Source organism: Cnephaeus nilssonii, assembly GCF_951640355.1.
Source record: "Cnephaeus nilssonii genome assembly, chromosome: 20".
Classification (NCBI taxonomy): domain Eukaryota; kingdom Metazoa; phylum Chordata; class Mammalia; order Chiroptera; family Vespertilionidae; genus Cnephaeus; species Cnephaeus nilssonii.
The window spans coordinates 37,005,331-37,025,593 of record NC_137091.1 but is presented as its reverse complement, the minus strand read 5'-3'; the positions used below and the strand labels follow the sequence as shown (position 1 = coordinate 37,025,593).

At 47.7% G+C, this 20,263-nt stretch overlaps 1 protein-coding gene across 1 annotated transcript in view; it reads right to left on the bottom strand.

Moving 5' to 3' along the window:
• The window catches only part of RYR1 (ryanodine receptor 1), a 124,190-nt gene that overhangs the window by 22,330 nt on the left and 81,597 nt on the right, over positions 1 to 20,263 (bottom strand). Inside the window, exons 76-87 of the mRNA XM_079800423.1 lie at positions 19,272 to 19,323; positions 19,076 to 19,141; positions 17,319 to 17,418; positions 16,922 to 17,001; positions 16,753 to 16,829; positions 16,114 to 16,187; positions 14,288 to 14,368; positions 10,186 to 10,274; positions 9,948 to 10,076; positions 9,766 to 9,870; positions 7,458 to 7,539; positions 5,253 to 5,440 (exon numbers count right to left, since the gene is read on the bottom strand). Coding sequence (XP_079656549.1) covers positions 5,253 to 5,440; positions 7,458 to 7,539; positions 9,766 to 9,870; positions 9,948 to 10,076; positions 10,186 to 10,274; positions 14,288 to 14,368; positions 16,114 to 16,187; positions 16,753 to 16,829; positions 16,922 to 17,001; positions 17,319 to 17,418; positions 19,076 to 19,141; positions 19,272 to 19,323 — 1,123 coding nt within the window. The remainder of the gene's footprint in view (positions 1 to 5,252; positions 5,441 to 7,457; positions 7,540 to 9,765; positions 9,871 to 9,947; positions 10,077 to 10,185; positions 10,275 to 14,287; positions 14,369 to 16,113; positions 16,188 to 16,752; positions 16,830 to 16,921; positions 17,002 to 17,318; positions 17,419 to 19,075; positions 19,142 to 19,271; positions 19,324 to 20,263) is intronic.

Below are 20,263 nucleotides of genomic sequence, written 5' to 3'. Positions count from 1 at the left end.
CAGGAGAAATGTGAATTAAAACTGCAATGCACTACCATCTTTTACTTATCTGATTGGCAAAAATCCAAATATTTGACAATGCGGTCTGGTGGTGAGGCTGTGGGAAAACAGGCGCTCTCACATGATGTTAATGAGCGGGAAGATGATGACAAAATCTATCCAATGACAAATGCATTTACCCTTTAACCAAGCAATCCTGCTTTCTGAAGTTTACGCTTAGACGGAACTGCACGTACAGAATGATGTGTGTACAAGGGTGTGGTTGTAGCCAGCATCGCAAATGGACCAGAGGGCGCCTTCTTCAGCACACTTACTTCCACCTCCTAGAAATCTACACTATCTGTGCTATACACTGCACCTTTGTAAAGTGCACAGCTACTGCAGAATGTGTTGTAACAGCAAAAGACTGGGAACAAAGCAAATGTCCATCAGCAGGGAATAACCAAGTAAAACATAATATATACACAAAGTGGAATACTGGGCACCTGTAAAAAAATAATGAGGGGACTCCCTGTATCTCCAGAATATATTAAGTTATATACACTAATGTATGTAGTTCATTACCTATTATAAAAAAAAGGAGGGAAGTTATATCTGGAAAAATGATGGAAGGATACAAAAGAAATTTTTTAAAAAATATATATTTTATTGATTTTTTACAGAGAGAAAAGGAGAGGGATAGAGAGTCAGAAACATCAATGAGAGAGAATCAGCTGCCTCCTGCACGCCCCCTACTGGGGATGTGCCCGCAACCAAGGTACATGCCCTTGACCGGAATCGAACCCGGGACCCTTGAGTCCGCAGGCTGACGCTCTATCCACTGAGCCACACCGGTTAGGGTGATACAAAAGAAATTAATGCTACTTACAGCAGTGGGAGTGGGGGAAGGGCAGGTTGAAAAAGAGGTGAGAATGAGACCTCTCACTTCATACCGTGTTATATTTTACATGTAAATGTTTTCAAATTTATTTTAGAGAGGGGAAGGGAACGAGGGAGTGGGGGGAGAGGGAAAGAAACACTGATCAGCATGGCTCAGTGGTTGAGCATCGATCTATGAACCAGGAGGTCATGGTCCGATTCCCCGTCAGGGCATGTGTCCAGTTTGCAGCTGGATCCCCAGTGTGGGGTGTGCAGGAGGCAGCCAATCAATGTTTCTCTCTCACCATTGATGTTTCTATCTCTCTCTCCCTCTCCCTTCCTCTCTGAAATCAATAAAAAATATATTTTAAAAAAGAAAAGAAACACCAATCAGTTGCTTCCCATACACGCCCTGACTGTGTATCAAACCCACAACCTTTTGGTGTACCTGACGATGGCTCCAATCAACTGAGCCTCCTGGCCAGGGCATACTGACCAAGAATAAATTAGACAGAAAGTATCTTTTTAATCATGTGATTGTAGTATTCATTCAAAAATAAAACCCATGTCCTTTTAAAGTTACAGATGGTTTGTAACTTTGTGAAACAAAATTTTTCATTTAAAAACACCACCAGTTCTTCTTTTTTTCAGTATTACTTTTCTTTTTTGACCCCCGAAAGCTTCAGTCATCCCTTGGTATCCGCGGGGGATTGGTTCCAGAACCCCCTGCAGATAACCAAGCTCCATGAGTGCTCGAGTACCCTGTATAAATGGTACAGAACAATATATACAGCTGGCCCTCGGCATCTGCAGATTCCCAGCCACAGCTGGCCAATCTGTGGATGTGAAACCTGGGAATAGGAAGAGCTGACTGTATATTTATTGGGGGAAAATCCACATATAAGTGGACCTGTGCAATTCAAACCCGTGTTGTACACGGGTTATCTGTAATTCATTTACACACAGGACCTGGCCCAGAGTGAGAACATGATAAATGGTAGCTCTTCCTCCTCCTAAAGGTAGAGCTCAGGGACAGGAACATTGAAGGGGCTGTGTGGGATTGGCAGGGAAGGTGGGGGTCCCAGGAGTGTGTGGCACAGATACCCAAGGAAGCAGGCAGACATTGCTGGGGGGAAGACATGGTTGACTGTGGCAAATGCTGCCACCATACGTCAGAGTAGAGATTCAGAGGTGAAGAGGTCACTGATGATCTTGGTCAGGGTAGTTTCAGAGGAGTGACAGGGACAGAAGCCAGCAAGCCCTGAATCAGGGAAGGAGCGGGAGGTGAGGAAGGAGTGAGCGAGGGCAGACAGCTCTTGGGAGGAGTGGCTGAGATGGGGGGAGAGATGCAGGGAGGCTCCGAGGGTGAGGCATTTTATTTTAACTCAGGAAACCCTGGATTTATTTATTTTTAATTTCTAGCAGTCTTTTCAAATTGCTTTTTTTTTTAGAGAGAGAGAAGAGAGGGAGAGACAGAAACATCTATGTGAGAGAGAAACACAATGATTGGTTGCTTCCTGTATACACCCCAACTGGGGATCGAACCCACAGCCTAGGTATGTGACCAGACCTGGAATCGAACCCGAGACCCTTCAGTCCTTGTTCTGACGCTCTGACCACTGAGCCAAACCCGCCAGGACTGATTATCAGTATTGATTGCAACCCCTAGAATAAAAGAAGCAAAGATATAGATAGATAGATAGATAGATAGATAGATAGATAGATAGATAGATAGATAGATAGATGAGTAAGTAAGTGGAGAAGGAAAAACTCTTCCCTGTGGTAAAATGGCACCTAATAAAGGTAAAGGTTATGGTGAAATTGGAGAACCAACACATGTCAATTACCACAGTAATCATCGTTTCAGGGAAGAATCATCCAGAGATGCTAACTCTAGAGCAGGCGTCCTCACACTACGGCCCGCGGGCCACATGCGGGTGTTTTTGCCGTTTTGTTTTTTTTACTTCAAAATAAGATATGTGCAGTGGGCATAGGAATTTGTTCATAGTTTTTTTTTTAAACTATAGTCCGGCCCTCCAACGGTCTGAGGGACAGTGAACTGGCCCCCTGTTTAAAAAGTTTGAGGACCCCTGCTCTAGAGGGTGAACAAGATATTTCCATAGCTTCATAGCTGGCCCTCACACGATACTGAAGGGAATGATAGTCTTTTTACAGTGGAGACCCTGGTAAACACCACCTTAACCAAGGGAGTCACGCTAATTCCAACAGTAATGGAAGAACTAATATCATGTGCCTCCTGATACAACGCACTGAGAAGGACACACCATGTCTCTGACATTCCTGCCAAAGATGTGTAACCGGAATTGAATTATGATGAAAACTCAGACAAACCCACACCGAGGGACATGGTATACAACAACTAGCCTTTGTTCTTCAAAAGTGTCAAGGGCATGAAAGACAAAGACAGACCAAGGAATGGTTCCCAACTGAAGGAGGCTGAAGGGACAGGGTGCCTAACAGCAATCCCTGATCCTGGATTGATCCTTGACAGGGAAGAAAAATGAATGAAAACTGAATAAGCTCTGTAGGTAGCAGCGTTACGCCAGTGTTAACTGCCTGATTTGCATAATTGTTCTGTGGTTGCGTAAGAGAATGAACATGTTCTCAGGACATACACACTAAGGTATTTAGAGGTCAAGGGGAATCATAATGGAACAGATGTGGTAAAAAGTTAACATTTGCCTGACTGGCATGGCTCAGTGGTTGAGTGTCAACCTATGAACTAGGAGGTCACAATTCAATTCCTGGACAGGGCACATGCTCAGGTTGGGGGCTCGATCCCCAACGTGCAGGAGGCAGCCGATCAATGATTCTCTCTCATCATTGATGTTTCTATCTCTCTCTCCCTCTCCTTTCCTCTGTGAAATCAATAAAAATATATTTTTTAAAAAGTTAACATTTGGGCAATCTGGGGGAAGTGTATTCAGGAATTCAATGTACTGTTTTCGCAACTTCTCTATAAACTTGAAATCATTTCAAAAGAAAAAGTTAATGAAATGGTGATGGAAATGATTTGGCAGTAATAATAGTACAGGTGTACCTCACCTTATTGCACTTTGCAGATACCGTTTTTTCATAAATTGAAGGTAAGACCTTCTACCAGCAAAGGATTATGACTTGTGCCCAGCCAGTGTGGCTCAGGGGTTGAGCTTCGACCCATGAACCAGGAGGTCACGGTTCGATTCCCAGTCAGGATTCAATCCCTGCCTTCCCCCCATGGGGAGCATGCAGGAGGCAGCTGATTGATGATTCTCTCATCATTGATGTTTCTATCTCTCTTTTCCTCTCCCTTCCTCTCTCTAAAATCAATTTTAAAAAAGAGAGATTATGACTTGCTGAAGGCTCAGATGATAGTTAGCAATGTTTTAGAAACAAAGTATTTTTAAAAGAAGGTAGGTATATTGTTTTTTAGACGTAATGCTATTGCACACTTGACCAACTACAGTACAGTGTAAACGTAACTTTTATACGCACTGGCAAACTAAAAAAAGTTGTGACTTGCTTTATTGCGATATTAAATTTACTGCTGTGGTCTAGAACCAAACCGGAAATATCTCCAAGGTATGCCCGCAAAAATAGTAGCTAACACCTTTTGAGTGCTCCTGTGTTCCAGGCACTGTCCACCCTCCCAGCAGTCCTGTCAGATAGTTAATGTTATTATCTCAGCCCCATTTCACAGAGGAAGAAACTGAGGCTCAGAGCAGACAAGTGACTTAGCTGGGTTTACATAGGGAGAGAGAGGATACAGCTGGGATGGAGTGGACAGAGGGAGATGAGTGGGCTCCTGGATGAAGCTGATTTCTGCATTTCCCTCCTAACAGCCTCACTATTTAGACTTGCCATGTTTCACTGGTGACTGCCTATGTCATACGACTATAAACTTCATGAAGGCAGAATTGTGTCTGTCTCCATCATGCTGTGTCCATGGTACAGAGGAGAAACTCAGTAGATGTTTACCAGCTAAATAGCTGATCTCTATCTGTTATAATAATCCTATATAATAAAAGCCTAATATGCAAATTGTCCCCTCCACCGGGAGTTCAACCAGGATTTCGACCAGGGGGCGGGGCCTGGCCGGCCAGTGTGGGAAGGGAGGCCCTGGCCAGCAGACGCAGCCACTAGCGACCCTACCCGTGCACGAATTTCGTGCACCAGGCCTCTAGTAATATTATAACTATTTATAATGATAATAAAATAATGGTTCTCATTTGTGTTATTATATTTCACATTGAAAACAATCCCAAGGGCTGATGTATCTCATTTCACAAATAAGGAAACTGAGGCTTGCCGAGAAGTCTCTTGCCCAAGGCAGGTAGCCAGGAAGGATATGACTGGCATTTGGCACCCCCACCCAGCTACTTTCCAGCACTCACCTTCTGGAAGTCCTTCTTGGAAATGAGGCCCCGGGGATCAGTGACATAGTCCTGGAAGGCCTCTGAGCCCACGATGTCCTTGAGTTTCAGGAACATGTCAAAGAACTTGAGGATCATCTCCACGTTGGATGAGGATTCCACCAGCATGTCCACCATCTGCCGGGCAATCATGCCGTTCACCACGTTCCCTGCAGACAGCCCCAGGTCAGTGTGGTCCAGCAGAGCCTCCTTTCTGGAGTCCCATGGCTCGCTTCCCTCTCCAGCTCAAGAGCTTCCCATAGCTCCCCAGGATCCACTGTGCTGGAGGAAGCTTCCCCGGCCAGCACCCAAGCCTCCCCTTCAAGGGCATGGCTCACTTCCTGATCTCAACCAGCATCACGTGCCAACCTAGCTGATCCTGTCTTTGTCCACCTCCCGGAGAGCTGAAGGAGCCATCAATAAAGTAACGACGGCAAAAGCTAATGCAGGTGACAGATGCTGTGCTGGCATGATCTCACCCTTGTAAGGGAGGTATGCTACTATCCGTTTTTACAGGTGAGGAAACTGAGACTCAGGGAAAGTCACACACTCAGGACTACACGGCCAGTAAAGGGGTGAGGAGGGTTTGAACCCAGAAATGCATGACTTCAGAGTTCACACACTGAAGCCTTCCACTAGCCCACAGAGGCCAAGCAGGTCCCCAGATGAGTGAGGCCGGCCACAGGTAATATAGCAGGGAGAGGTGGAGACTGTGGTAAACTGGGATCTCACACTGCCTTCTAAAGCAAGCTGGCTCCAGCTTCTTCTTGCACCTTTCAATGTTAATATCATTTCACATTTCCATAAAAGGTGCCGTAGTGCAAGGGAACCCTCATATATTCCAGATTCAACAATTGTTTGCATTTTGCCACATTTGCTTTTGTGCTTTATACTCTTCCCACTCTCTTTCCCCCCTGAACCATTTGAGGGTAAGCTGCAGGCACGAGGCCTTCCCCCCAAGCATTTCATTGGATATGTCCTAAAAGACACATATAATCATAGCACAGTCACCAAAATCGGAAGATTTAACCGATATAACTCAGCTATTTAATTCCGTCCAGCTAATTTTTGCCAGGTGAGACTGTGAACCCAGGGTCACCAAATCTTTCATTTTTTTTTCAAGAAAAGCGGGAAATCTGACGTTTAAAGAAAGCCTTCTGATTTTTAAAGTTAATGCTTAGTTACCAAAGAACCTGAAACTCTAAGAGGATTAATCATTACAACATTGTAGTGAAATATTTTTAAAAACTTGAATATCTACCAATAGGAATGTGGTTAAATGAATCACTGTCACCCATACAATGCAGTACTATGCAGCCATGTAAACGAACGAGGACACGCTTTATGACCTCCATAGAAAACAGTCTGTTGACTGGTTAAATTGTTTCATTAATCAATAATAAATTATAGGTGTTCTCCTGTTTTTTATTTTATTATTATTTTTTAATCCTCACTGGAGGATATGCTTAGAGAGAGGGAGAGAGAGAGAAACATCGATGTATAGAGAAATATCCATTGGTTGCCTTCTGTACGCGCCCAGATGGGGACTGACCCTGGAACCCCGATATGTGCCCTCACTGAGAACCGTGCACAGGACGATAAACAACTGTGCCCTCTGGCTGGGAAATCGTGGTTGTTTTTAAGTCTGCTAAGTTGTGGGATGTTTGTTAGGCTGCAACACATAACTGATATGTTTAGAAACAAAATAACTGACTATTAGGTTATTTAAAAAGTGTCCAGCCCATCTACCTTATTAAGATTTTTCTAGGGGCCCTGGCCAGTTTGGCTCAATGGATAGAGCGTCGGCCTGCGAACTGAAAGGTCCCAGGTTCGATTCTGGTCAAGGCACATGCCCAGGTTGTGGGCTTGATCCCCAGTGGGGGGCTCGAAGGAGGTAGCTGATCAATGATTCTCTCTCATCATTGATGTTTCTATCTTTCTCTCCCTCTTCCTTCTTCTCTGAAATCAATAAAATATATATATTTTTTTAAAAAGATTTTTCTGGGGATTCAATAAACTAATGTATGTACAGCCAGGACCTGGCACATGATAAGTTCTCAATAAATGTCTGCTGAGCTTGTTAATGTGACTTCTTAATCAACCCATTGATATCGACATGGTATCAGATGGGGTCGAAGGTTAGGGTCTGCAGCTTTGTAGCCGCCTTCCCCTGCCCCGGGTGTGTACCTTCCAGCAGTGACAGCAGCATCACCACCATGTCCTTCTGCAGGTCCAGCAGCTCCTTCAGCAGCTCGATTTGGCTCGAGTCCTAGAGACCCACACCACAGCCGTATGAGGACTGGTCTCTGCAGAGACACCTCCCCCATCTCCAGCTGCTTCTGCTCCTCCTCACCACCCAGCAGGGCCTAAGACATCTTTTTCCTCCCCTCTTACCTCCGAGGGGACCCGAGTCCAGACATGTTCCTCGGAAGCAGGGGAAAGGGTAGAGAGACAAAAGTGTGGGGATGGGATTGACATTTGGGAAGAAGCAGGCCCAACAGGTGATATGTAGGGGCAAGGGCTGGCAGACAAGGACTGGGAGGAGTATGGGGCTTGGAGAGCAGACTCTTGGGGCTGAGACAGACAGAGACAGGCAGGGGCAAGTACTGGGTCAGAGACACAAATAAGGGATGGGAGTATCTGAAAGGATGGGAGCTCAGCACTGCGTCTGGCTATGATGGGTGCAAGGCACATGGTTAGTGAATGAATGTGTGATGGGAAAAGTGGGACTCTGGGTTCGGGAAGAAGGCTGGAAGATACAGCCATGTGCTTTCTGGTAAGCCGTTTGGGAACAATGTAAGGACGTGCTGCCTCCCCTGTTACAGTGCCTTATGTGAAGCCCAGAAAAGCTTCCAACATGGTCAAAGTTCTGCCTCATGGTCCATATGTGTATAGGCTGAGCTACATAAAATTGCCAATATTCGACCATTTTGACCCACAAAGTGGTAATTTCATATGGCTCTACCTAATAAAATGGTGGAGGGGGAGGATAGCAGAGAAATGGGACATGAGGCTCCTTCTACCCCAATGTTAGTTCTAAAGTTGCTTATTCTAACCCTAACACATTTCCACAGTTCCAAAGCTCTGTATTCTGAGTCTAAGATTCTAACAATCCCAGGATCTCAAGGTGCTGAGATGGGTGGGTGCCTGCCCAGAATCCAGCCCTTGTTTCTCTTAATTCCACTCTCAGAGCATGCGAGGGTGACTCCATCTTCTTGGTTCTAGAATTGAGCATATGACCAGATCTGGCCAATCAAAGCCTTCTTTCTCCTGACCCTGGTGATTGGTTCAGGATGGGCATGTGACCCAATAACCCAATCAGAGAGAACTGCAGGTCTTTTCCAGGGCTCCCATGAAAAAGGGGCTCTCTTCCCTCTGGAGCTTGTTAATGGGAGGCTCAGAAGCCTAGGGCACCATTTTTCCAACCCCTGGGGAGAGCCTGCTTGAGAATGAAGCCAGACAAGAGAGACATTTCTGCTGACATCACCTCAGGCCTTGGAACTGTGATGGGAACTGATACATTATTTTTCCTTGTAAGCCAGTACTTTGCATTGGGTGTCTGGCCTTTGCAACCTGACCCTCTGAATTAATTCTGCAGGGTCTACAACGCTACACTATGATACCAACAGTCTCTAGAATTTTAAGATTGCTTGCACCCACATTCGACTTCAACTGCACTGACACTGAGCAATTGCATTTCAAAATTTAACTCCTTTCCAAAAGTCGAACGGCACCAGACAGGGTTTATGCCAGCACCGGTGGCACCTTAAATTAGAAAAAGGCCTCTCAAGACTCTTCCCGCTGGGAAATGATAATATACAGAATACTTTACTGCCATCTGCTGGAAAACTATTGCAACAAACACACCGCTGTGTGTCTGATGTCTAGGGAGGTGGGTGGACCCCTTCAGAAGCTGGGCCCAGGCGCAGTGTTTCCTTATGGCTGCCTCGGATCTGTTTACCAGACGGAAGCAGAACAAATGCATATGGTGTTCGGGAGACACGGACAAGGCCGCCAAGGGGAGGGAGTGGTGGGGAAGGGGAGCACGAAGATTCTGGAGATGGGAGATGGACATTACATCCAGGATGCCCACGATGGACGACGTCATGTGCCGCAAGACAGAGTAAAGAAGCAAAAACACTCCTCCAGCCCCAGGCCCTCATCCAGAAGCCTGCGGGTACCCGATTCCCGGAGGGCTGTTTGAATGGATACCCTCATCGGAGAGGAAAGAACACCAACCAATCCTAGAGGAGCTCCGGCCAGAGGGGGCGGGACCAAACGTCAGACCAATGGAAGTGTGGATAGGAAACCAACCGATTGGTGGCAAAGGAAGGGGCGGGGTCAGGCCGAGAGCCAATCCAGAAGGAGGATGGATCGAGCCTCAGGGAGGGAACCCGCCTGGAACGTGCCGGGAGCACTTGGGTGGGGCGGGACTTGGGAACGGGCCCGTGGGGGTGCCCTGAAGCAGGTAGAGGAAAAGCCGAGGGGCCCGCACCTGAGCTAGCTTCATCATCATGTGGGCGAACACGTGCAGGAATCCCACCACGGCGTCCCAGAGGCGGCTGTGCGCCAGGCTCTGCTGGTTCCCGGTGCAGGGGCCCTGCGGGCGGAGGGCTGCGTGAGGGCGCGGCGCGGGGCCGACTTCCCCGCTCTGCCCCAGCAGCCGGCGGGCCCTACCTGGATGTACTCCGTGAGGCTGTTGAACACCTGTTTAGCCACCGACATGGCCTTGGAAAAGTTCCTCTTGCCCTGCTCCTCAATGACATCCTTGCCAGAGTAGTACCAGTAGAAATCACTGATGGACTCCTGGGGCGGGGTGGGGGGTGGGGGGCGACAGAGGGTGAGGGGATGCTGGGCCAACGATGGCCCCCCAGTCCCCGACCCAGGTCACACCTGGATTCCCTCACAGCCTCACCTGCAGCCGCAGGAGGTAGTCCACCGTGCAGATGATGATGTTGATAGTGGTCGTGTTCCCTGTCTGTGTCCGTAGGTAGTTTTGGAAATCTAAAAAGATGAAAAGTTAATTCATTCATTGAGAATCTACCATGTGCTCTGGGAAGTTCATTAATGAATGAATGCGTAAGTGTTCAAATAGGGTGCCTATTGTATGTTGAGGCATATAATCATTAATTTAATAGCTATCAAGTATCTACTGTGTGGCAGAGGAAGATAATCTATTCATGTATATAATAAATATTTGTTGAGGGCCTACAATATGCAAGGTGTGGTAGAGGGTCATTTACTCATTGATTACTTTCCAAAATATGGTTCTGGAGCACCTACAGTGTAGCAGGGCACATGGAGATTTAGTCCTCCATTTGTTTCCAAAATGGTTTTTGAATGTCTACAATGTGCTGGGGGAGATGGAAGGTTGGTTATTATGTATTTATTTATCCCACAAATAGTTATTGAGCACCTACCAAAAGCCAGAGGAAATAAGCATCTGTAATTTCTTTGTTCATTAATTCAATATATACTTACTGAACATCTATATATATAAAAGGCTAAGTGACCAACCATGCGTACGTCTGACTGACAGACTGGCTGGCCAGTGCATATGATGCGCACTGGCAATTTAAGAATAAATGTTGACTCGCGCATGCACGATACATATAAAGCTCTCAGTGGCACCAGTCGCACTCGTGTGTTTCGAATCTGTCATTGTCGATCGTGAATTTGGTTGACACTTCTATTATAGAGAATGGGCGAATAACGATATTAAAATATTTCTTCTCATTAACTTCCTTTCAATGTGCACAAATCTGTGCACCAGGCCACTAGTATACTATATGCTCGTGGGAGACGAAGATTGACCACTTATTCTTTGATAGTACAAATTTACTAGGCCTTTACTATGTGCCAGGCACTGTTCTAGGCCCTAGGGATATAGCAGTAAGAGGAAACAAAGGCCCTGCCCTTGTAAAGTTTAGATTCTCATGTAGTAATTTTTAGTATTTTCTAACGGCAATCTATGGTAGGAAATTCATTTTCCATTGAGACCCAGAACATGTGTTTAAACTGAAATTATATCCACATATACCTGAAACAGAAGTTTCCCATACTCTTACTATGTGCTGTGCATTCTGATATGTTCTGTCTCATTAACTATAAGGAATTCTGATCTCAACCCACTGAATCGGTAGCTTTCAACCTCTCCACCTTGGCTGCACATTAGAATCACCCGAAGGCATTTTTAAAAATCCAAATGCTCAGGCCCCACCCTAGACCAATTAACTTAGAACGTGAGGCAGGGGGACAGGGGTGAAACCTGGGCTTTAGTATTTCTTTAAGGCTCCCCAGGCATACCAATGTGCAATTAGGATGAGAACCTCTGTGATAAACTGGTTCAGGACCTCTCGTGAGTTATTGTTCTATGGCAGAAAGTTTGTAACTATTAAAGCTGAGTGATGGGTACTTGGGGATTTACTAGACCATTCTCTACTTCAGTGTGTGGTAATAATAATAATAATAATAATAATAATAATAATAATAATAATACACTGTTCATTGGTGGCAGGAGTGGTGGTGGGGAATACTGAGCAGAATGATCTTGGTTGTGATGGGGAAACCCAGAGGGACAATAGGAGCCCAGAGGAGATCCTGGCCCAGCCTGGGTAACCAAGGAAGGCTGGAGGAGGGGACCTCGGAGCTGAGACCCGAAGATAAGTGGGAGTTGATTGTGACCTCGGGCTGTGTGACCTCGGGCAAGTTATTGAACCTTTCTGTGTGGTACAGACTGGCCCGTTTCCCATTGGTAACGTGGCGGTCACATTTATTAGACTCCTTAGAGCTACTGTAGAGTTTTAATACTTCAGCGTACATACATAAAGGAGTTAGGAGAGCACTGGTACATAAGTGCTCAGTGAACGTTGAGCTGTTCTTAAAGGGCCTCAGAGGAAGTGCTGAGGTTAAGCGCTGCCCTTTGGAGTGGTGATTCTCCAAGGGTGACCACAGACCAGTAGCATCGGCGCCTCCTGGGACCCTGTTAGATATTCCCATTCCTGGGCTCCATCCCAGAACCACTGAATCAGAAATCCTGGGGTGAGGCCCAGAAACCTGTGTTTTAACAAGGCTTCCAGCTGATTCTCAGGCACGCTTAAGTTTGAGAACCACCTATTTGCCAGATGACCAAACATGCGGCTCCGTGAAGTCCTTTCAGTGTTGATGGCAATGTCATGTTGCACAGGATGGCTTTAACAGCCCTCGACAGGTATTTCCCCTCCAAAGTCTTACTCCCCCCCCTTGACTTTCCTATAATCACTTCACAATCACTGTATCAGGCAAAATGTCCATTTTGCCTGGTTTCACATTATAGATAAAGTATACTAAAATATTCAAGATTTTATAAGCAGGTTTTTCTCATCAACCCTGTTTGCTAACTCCTTTGTGTTCATTTACATCAGACTCTATGCACAAGTGGTTAGATATACAGCACTCCACTCTCGTAAAGAACTCTGCCAACTGAGAATGCTGTCGTAGACATGAGCAAGTAAGAGACAAACCCTTTATCTTCTTTGAATTGTACTGAATACTCAAGACATGCAAGGCATCTGAGATTTCAAATACTTATTTGATTGGGCTGGTTTATGAATCCAAGAATTTAGGCAGAGGACTGGATCACAAATTTACTGGGAGAAAGAAATCCCACCCATAAGAATGTTTTCATTCCCAAAAAGTGATAGATCCAGGGAATAAAATTCATTTTTAACACCAAAGACTGATTCCACTTTAGTTGAATTTAAAGAAAGGAAATCCTAGTTATGTGGCAGAAGAGTATTTAATAAATGTTGAAGAATAGTTGTGGCCCTAAGAGCTTTTGAGAATGTAAAGCAATAGATCATGCTTTATCCTTTGTTGAAAAGAGTGAAGAATAGAGATATTTACAAATCAGTTACCTTAGAGAGCACTAGCCAAGTAGGGTGCAGGTTCTATGGAAGTTAGATTTATAATTACTCCTATTCTTGTCATGAAGGCTAATTTCTGGGCAGTCTGTGGTTTCATAATCACCATTACAACCACACCCTTGGGACTGAAATGACTTTGGGTAGAATGTCTGTTGGACAGAGTTTGGGCTGTCCCTTTAATGTTATAAGCTATGTGTGCCACAAGGGGTTTTATTTTCTCCCTGACTATGTGTTTAACTTGCTGGTCACCCTGGAACCAGAACAAATGTAAAAACTCTCACTTACGTTAGGAAAGAATCTGTAGTTATTCCTTCTGGCAAAGCATTTTTATAAGCAAAATTAATAAGCAATGCTATATAATAAAAGGCTAATATGCAAGAATTTAGGCAGAGGACTGGATCACAAAGACCGAACGGTGGAAGAACCCTGAGTTATCTGCTTTTACTATGTGTTATTTTGTGTGTGTGACGTTTGTCCTGTATTTTCTGTTCAATTATCCATATATATAAAAGCCTAAGTGACTGTTACATCCTACATTGAGCATCTGCCCCCTGGTGGTCAGTGCACTCCCACAACCAACCTCCCGCAGCCAGCCAACCTCCTGTGGTCCCTCCCCCAGGCTGGCTGGCCCCAATCAGCCCCATCACCGGCCAGGCCAAGGGACCCCACCCGTGCACAAATTCGTGCACCAGGCTTCTAGTTGTAATAGATTAATTGAAAAATGCCATGTGATTTTTCCCCCTGTACAGGACCAAAGTATGGAAATCCATAACATTTACTCAAATCCATAACATTTTACTGTGGAAAAATGGCAAGTAGCTAATTACTCATTTTGGCAAATTGATTTTTGGCCAAATTGGTTTCTGATAGATTGCTTTTGGACTGGCCAGGAAGTGAATTTCTGGCTAGATTCCAGAAATTCAAGAGAGATTTAGGAAGGTGGGTGGATTGAGTTTGACCCTGGCTGAAAGTAAATGATGGACAATGGGATAAGGATAGGTAGGGAGGTCATCACTGATAAGGGAGGAGGGAACTGGAGATGAACTCAGGCAACTCTTCCAGACTGTCCCCAAACCTCACCTCCTCTCCACTCCACCCACCCCTCCTTCTCACCATTATTATGCCCCTCGCAGAGCAATTGCAGGAATCGGAATAGGTCTTGGGTGAATTCATCATCTGCCATGACCTTCTCCCCTGGGTGGAGAAAGGGGCAGGGCCCAGAAGGAGTGAGGTGCACCAGAACATGGCACACGCACACAGGGCCCATGCACACTGCACACGCATGCGCAAAGCATAGGGAGGGGGGGTAGCAGCCATCACTTCAAAGACACTGTGAGGGCCATGGACATCCATGACACCAGGAGTCCTGATTTCAGAATCTGACAGCTGATGTAGACCTGATGGGCTCCGAGTCATGAAGCTGGGGCCTTGGGTGTCTTTCTACAACATCAGTGTCTCTCTGATGTCATCATTATGTGACATCTGGGAGTGTCTGCCTGATCCAGCAAAGGTTCAAGCAGCTGGCACCTCCCTCAGCACTCCTCCAGGGCCAAAGGGTTAATGGATTATGGGGATTGGGATCACTTTCACACAAAGGCTCCGAGCAGAAAGGGATAGGACTGAAATAGGCTCAGGTGCCTTGAAAGCAGCCAATCCAGGAGAAGCAGTGTGTGTGTGTGTGTGTGTGTGTGTGTGTGTGTGTGTGAACATGGGCCAATCAGAACAAGCATCTGAAATAAGCCCATCAAGAAGGGCTGTAGGGGAGGAAAAAGAGGGGAGGCTAGGGCCAATCAGAGCAGGCACAGAGGTTGCACACACACCAATCAGAGTGGAAGCTAGGAGCAACCAATCTGGTTGGTGGATGGGGACTGCAGACCCCACCAATGTGGGGTGGGGTCATGGCGCAGAGAGCGGGGGTAGGGGGGTGGGGGGTGGGGAATGGGGATCACCCCACCCTGGGGCTGTGAATCTGGGTCAGGAAGTCCGAGAACATCCATCTGGGAAGGGACATTTGCCATCTTCTCTAGCTTCTACTTTACAGATGGGGAAACTGAGGCCAGTGGAAAGTAGGTGAGTGGCTAATCTGAGACTGGAATCTTGGTCTCTGGACCCTGTTCTCAAGACTTTCTCCAGGTACAGTGACCCAGGAAAGAATTTCTTCCTCCCTGGAGGTCCCAGATCCTCAGCCCCCAGGTGAAGGGGGCGATGGGGGTGAGAAGGGAGGGGTGGCAGAGTAGCACAGCAAGGGGAATGGGCTGGGGAAATTACCGTTCTGGCGGTTGATGACTGGGGCAGCCAACAGGATGGGAGGAGGAAGCAGGAAAAAAGAGGGGGAAAAGAGACAGAAGGAGATAGAGACAGAAAAACACACAGTGACACAAGGTCAGGGACGAAGACACAGACATGGATAAAGGAACAACCCACACAGAAAGAGCGATAAGGATACAGAAGGAAGCCAGGAGGAGAGTAGGGAACGATGGCAAAGGCATCGGGGAAAGAAAGGAGAGGGAAGAGAAAGAGAGATGGACAGGTAGAGGTGGAGAGGCAGGAGGCAAGGATCAGGGCAGAAAGGTTAAACACATCACAACACGGCAAAGAGGAGACTCGATTAACCCGGATTAGGGACATTAATGAGAGAACAGCAACCAGGGTGGGAGACTTGGGGCTTGTGGGAGGCAGGGTCCACGTGGTGATGGGTGCGAGAACACAGGACACAAGGGCACCCAGGGGTGGAGATCATGGTGGGAAGGGGGGAGACCCTGGAGGAATTGGGGGCAGGACTGGGCACCACGGCGTGGGGCAGGGGCGGGGAGACCCAGGGATGCTTTTGGAGAGGGGGTGTCTTGGAGGAAGGGAGCCCTGGGCGGTGTTGGGGGAGGGGGCAGATCCTGAAGGAAAAAGAAATCCCGTGGAGAGGGAAGCCCAAGAGAAGGCCTCACCAGTTCCATCCTCGTTCACCATGCCCAGCCCTTCCGCCTTGTTCTGTCTCTCGAACGCATTGAGATCCAGGACGCTGAGGGGAAGAAAGGGGAGATGGGAAGGTGGGCTGAGGTCCTCTTCCAGAGCCCCCCAGCGCCCCCCCCCCCCCGACGGTGGCGGGTGAAGAGCCACGGGGAGCCGTGAATGAGCAGAGGTCAAGAGGAAGCAGAAACTAAGGGTTGGCAGAAGCTGTGCAGTAATATGGGGTAAGGACGAAATGGGTCCCAGTTGAAATCAGGAGGGTACAGACACCATCCATCGGCAAAAGCTTCAGAGGGTCAGCATCAAGAGGAGGACAAAGGCAGACAGTCTTAGGACCACATTAATAGGGGTCACTAGAGAGAGAGCCCAGGTTCCCTGCTGCTCGGTGCCCCTTGAATTCTCAGCAGCCTTCCAGTTCCACCTGCCTGGATCCATGGGGTGGCATGTTGCCTTCCTTATTGTTGCACACGAATGCTTAGAATTAACTCCCTAACATCTGAGCTAGTCTGAATGGGTCTCTGTTCCTGGAACCAAGAGAGTGGAACTAGAAGTGGTAGCAGGAGTAGGGGCACAGTGGCACCCAACAGGTTCACTAAAAGATAGACACTAGAGCCCACCTGCATGTCTGCATCAGCGCCTGGATACTCTGGAAGAAGCCAACTTCCTTCTTGTCCTTCAGATAATCCAGCATTTTCTGCAGAGGGGGCGGCAGGACGGGGGAAACGGTAGTCACACAGGAACCTACTAACCCTCTTAGCCCTCCTCCCAAGTCCCTTCTCCTGCTACCTGCTGCACATCAGCATTGCCCCCATTTAGGATGGAGATGCCCAGCTTCAGGGTGGAGGACACCATGGCTCCCGTCTCTCCTGGGGTGGGGGGCAGCAGGGAACAAAAGATGGTCTACTTAGTTTGGGAGCGGGGTTCTCCATCCACCAGGAAACAGCCAACGCAGGGGATGTGAGAGAAAGGGTCAGAGGAGTGTGGAGTGTGATAGTGACGGGAGGATGAGCAAGAAATCACAAGGCAAGTGAAACGTGCGAGGGCTGGTGTGTGTGTGTGTGTGCGTGCAAACCACAGACATGCAGGGGTGGGAGCGTGCCGCTGGGTCCACAGGAAATGTGGGCTGGGAGAATGCAAACAGGATGCGTGTGCTCAGGAGGAGCCGGATGCTTGTGGAGGGCACCTTTGCAGGCACTGATCATCTGCAGCACCATCTCCGCCGCCCCTCGGTTGTGCAGCCGCGCCTGCTGGTACAGGAGCCTCTGCTTCTCCATCTCTTTCTCCTGGAGCAGAGCCAGGCCCATGGTGCCAAGTGAGTCCAGGCTCCCCAGCGAACCCTCCCCTCACCCTCCCGCCCTGTCCCTCACCCCTGTGCTCCCTGCTCCAGTCACTGGCTCATTCCTTCAACTCATAAACCTCCCCTATCTCTTGGGACTGAAATCTTCCATTTGTTTCTGGCACCTAGTGCAGGACGGGGCATGTGCAATCTTAACCCGGGCCCACACACCTTCCAGGGGTCAATGGATAAAATCCGGGAAGTCTGTGAACTCAAATGAGGAAAAAGGTTATGTGTACTACCCTCTAACTGAAATGTAGCACTTCTTCCCATTATGGATGAGGCCATAAAACAGAGCAATATTATAGAACCCGTGGTTGTGCCATCAATAAGAATCACAGATGAGCCCTAGCCAGTTTGGCACAGTGGATAGAGCATTGGTCCGCAGTCACGGGTTCGACTCTGGTCAAGGGCATGTGCCTCGGTTGCAGGCTCAGTCCCTGGCCCCCCTGTCAGGGCGAGTATGGGCGGCAACCAATCAATGTGTCTCTCACATTGATATTTCTCTCTGTGTCTCCCCCTCCCTTCCACTCTCTCTAAAAAATCAATGGGAGCCAAAACCAGCTTGGCTCAGTGGATAGAGCGTCGGCCTTCGGACTGAAAGGTCCCAGGTTCGATTCCGGTCAAGGGCATGTACTTTGGTTGCGGGCACATCCCCAGTGGGGGGTGTGCAGGAGGCAGCTGATTGATGTTTTTCTCTCATCGATGTTTCTAACTCTCTATCCCTCTCCCTTCCTCTCTGTAAAAAGTCAATAAAAAAATATATAAAAATCAATGGGAAATATCCTCAGGTGAGGATTAACAACAACAAAAAGAATCACAGATGTTTCCATGTCACATTTTTGTAGACATCTCAAAATATTGTTTTATTCACCACTACTTATCACTTACAGTAGCTATTGGACCCACTGCTAGATCTTATTTAATAGGTTAATAAAGAAGTGCAGACATTACTGTATCACAAATTTTTAACGCAGTATTTTGATAACTACTTCAATATGCTTATTTCCTCTCTTATGAACTCATTTTCTGCATTTAAAAACATCATCGTGAGAAAGGCTTCACCAGATGCCAAAAGGAACCCTGGCATGAAAATGGTTAAGAAACTCCAGGAAATGCTTGCTGATTGCCTTAATGATGACTAGGTGGGTCAATTGCACGTTTACTAGCTCTTTCTCACTGCGCGGCCTTTGCAAAAGCTGTTACCTTACCTGAAACACCTTTCTCCTTTTCTTCAACCGGCACACCCCTACTCAGACATCCCTTCCTCTGAGAAGCCCTTCCTGCCACCCTGCACCTCTGGCTGGGTGGAGCACCTTGGGTGGGCTTCCACAGCCCCCTGAACTTACCCTTGAGCCGCTCTGCGTTCCCAGCCCTGACCCCCCTGCCTGAGCTTCCCTCTTCACCACCGTGAACACTGTGCTGTTACTTGTCTGTGATGCACATGTCTCCCCAATGGACTAACTTGGTCACTGCTGTGTCCCCAACATCACCCGCCCAGGCCTGGCTCAGAGCACTCCTCTGTGAGTGTCTGCTGAGTGAAGGCGGATGACTGAAGTCAGTGTCCCCCATCCCTTCCTCCAGGACCTCCTGGTTCCACCTACCTCAAATGAAACCTCAACCTCTTCTTCAGCTTCGCCGTTCTCCCCGCCCTCCTCCAGGTGACAGCTCTGAGGATGGGGCATACGTTAGGGATGATGGGGAACAGAGGCGATCCTCAGCCCACCCCCACCCCTTTCAGTGGACAGGCGTTGCAGCTGAGGAGAAGGGGACCTGCCCTGGTTGGGGGCAGGGCCTCACCTTTGCCATGATATCAGCGTACGCCATGTACAGGTAATCCTCGTCCAGTTTGCTGAGGAAGTAATTGGGGAGACAGTCAGGACCCAGTGGAGAGAACCCCGTCTTATAGCAGCTTCCAGATTTCCTTTGGAAAGCCAGCCCTCCCCATGCTCAGCCCGTGTGGTTCACGCAGGGTAAATTGTCCATTGCCAGAGTGGGCCTGTGATGAAGACTGGGCCAATCAGTACTTTTTTTCTGCTTGGCCACAGGAACAGGCTAGAGATAGTCCAGGGGAACTCATATGGGGAATTTTGCTGAAGCTATTGGTAGAGTTATTCCCTTTCCACTGGGGTTGCTAAAATGGTGTGATGGAAACATGGAGTTTCTGGGTCCATCTTACCACCCTGACAACTATGACCAACCACCTTATCCTTGGGTCTTAATAATCCTACCTAATAAAATAGTAATATGCAAATTGACCGCACCTTTGCTGCGCCCAAGCCACGCCCACCCGCCAAAGCCACACCCAACAGCCAATCAGGGCGAGTATGCAAATTACCCAACAAAGATGGCGGTTAATTTGCATACGCTGAGAGAGGGAGGAGTGAAGACTGAAGACAACTTAGAAGGAAGAGGGAGGAAAAGCGGAAAGCAAGGTGGCTGCCAGAGGGAAAGCCCGGGTGGGGTGGGGCGGGCCGGGCGGCAGTGGCAAGCGGGTGCAGGTGTGGTGGCTGTAAAGGCGGCGGCAGCGGCAGCAGCAGCGGCAGCGCACGCGGCCTCAACAGCCGCTTGCAGGATTTTCCTGCAAATGGGCTACTAGTATTAATAATAATAGTAATGGCCAAGACCTATTAAGTGTTTACCCTATGTTAATCCCTGTTCTAAGTGAGAGAGAGATATAAATTCTCACAATAATCTTATTAGGTAGGTATATTACTAGCCACATTTTACCAGTGAGGAAACGGAGGCACAAAGACCCTTCTTGGCCAAGGTCACACAGCTTTTACTGGGGT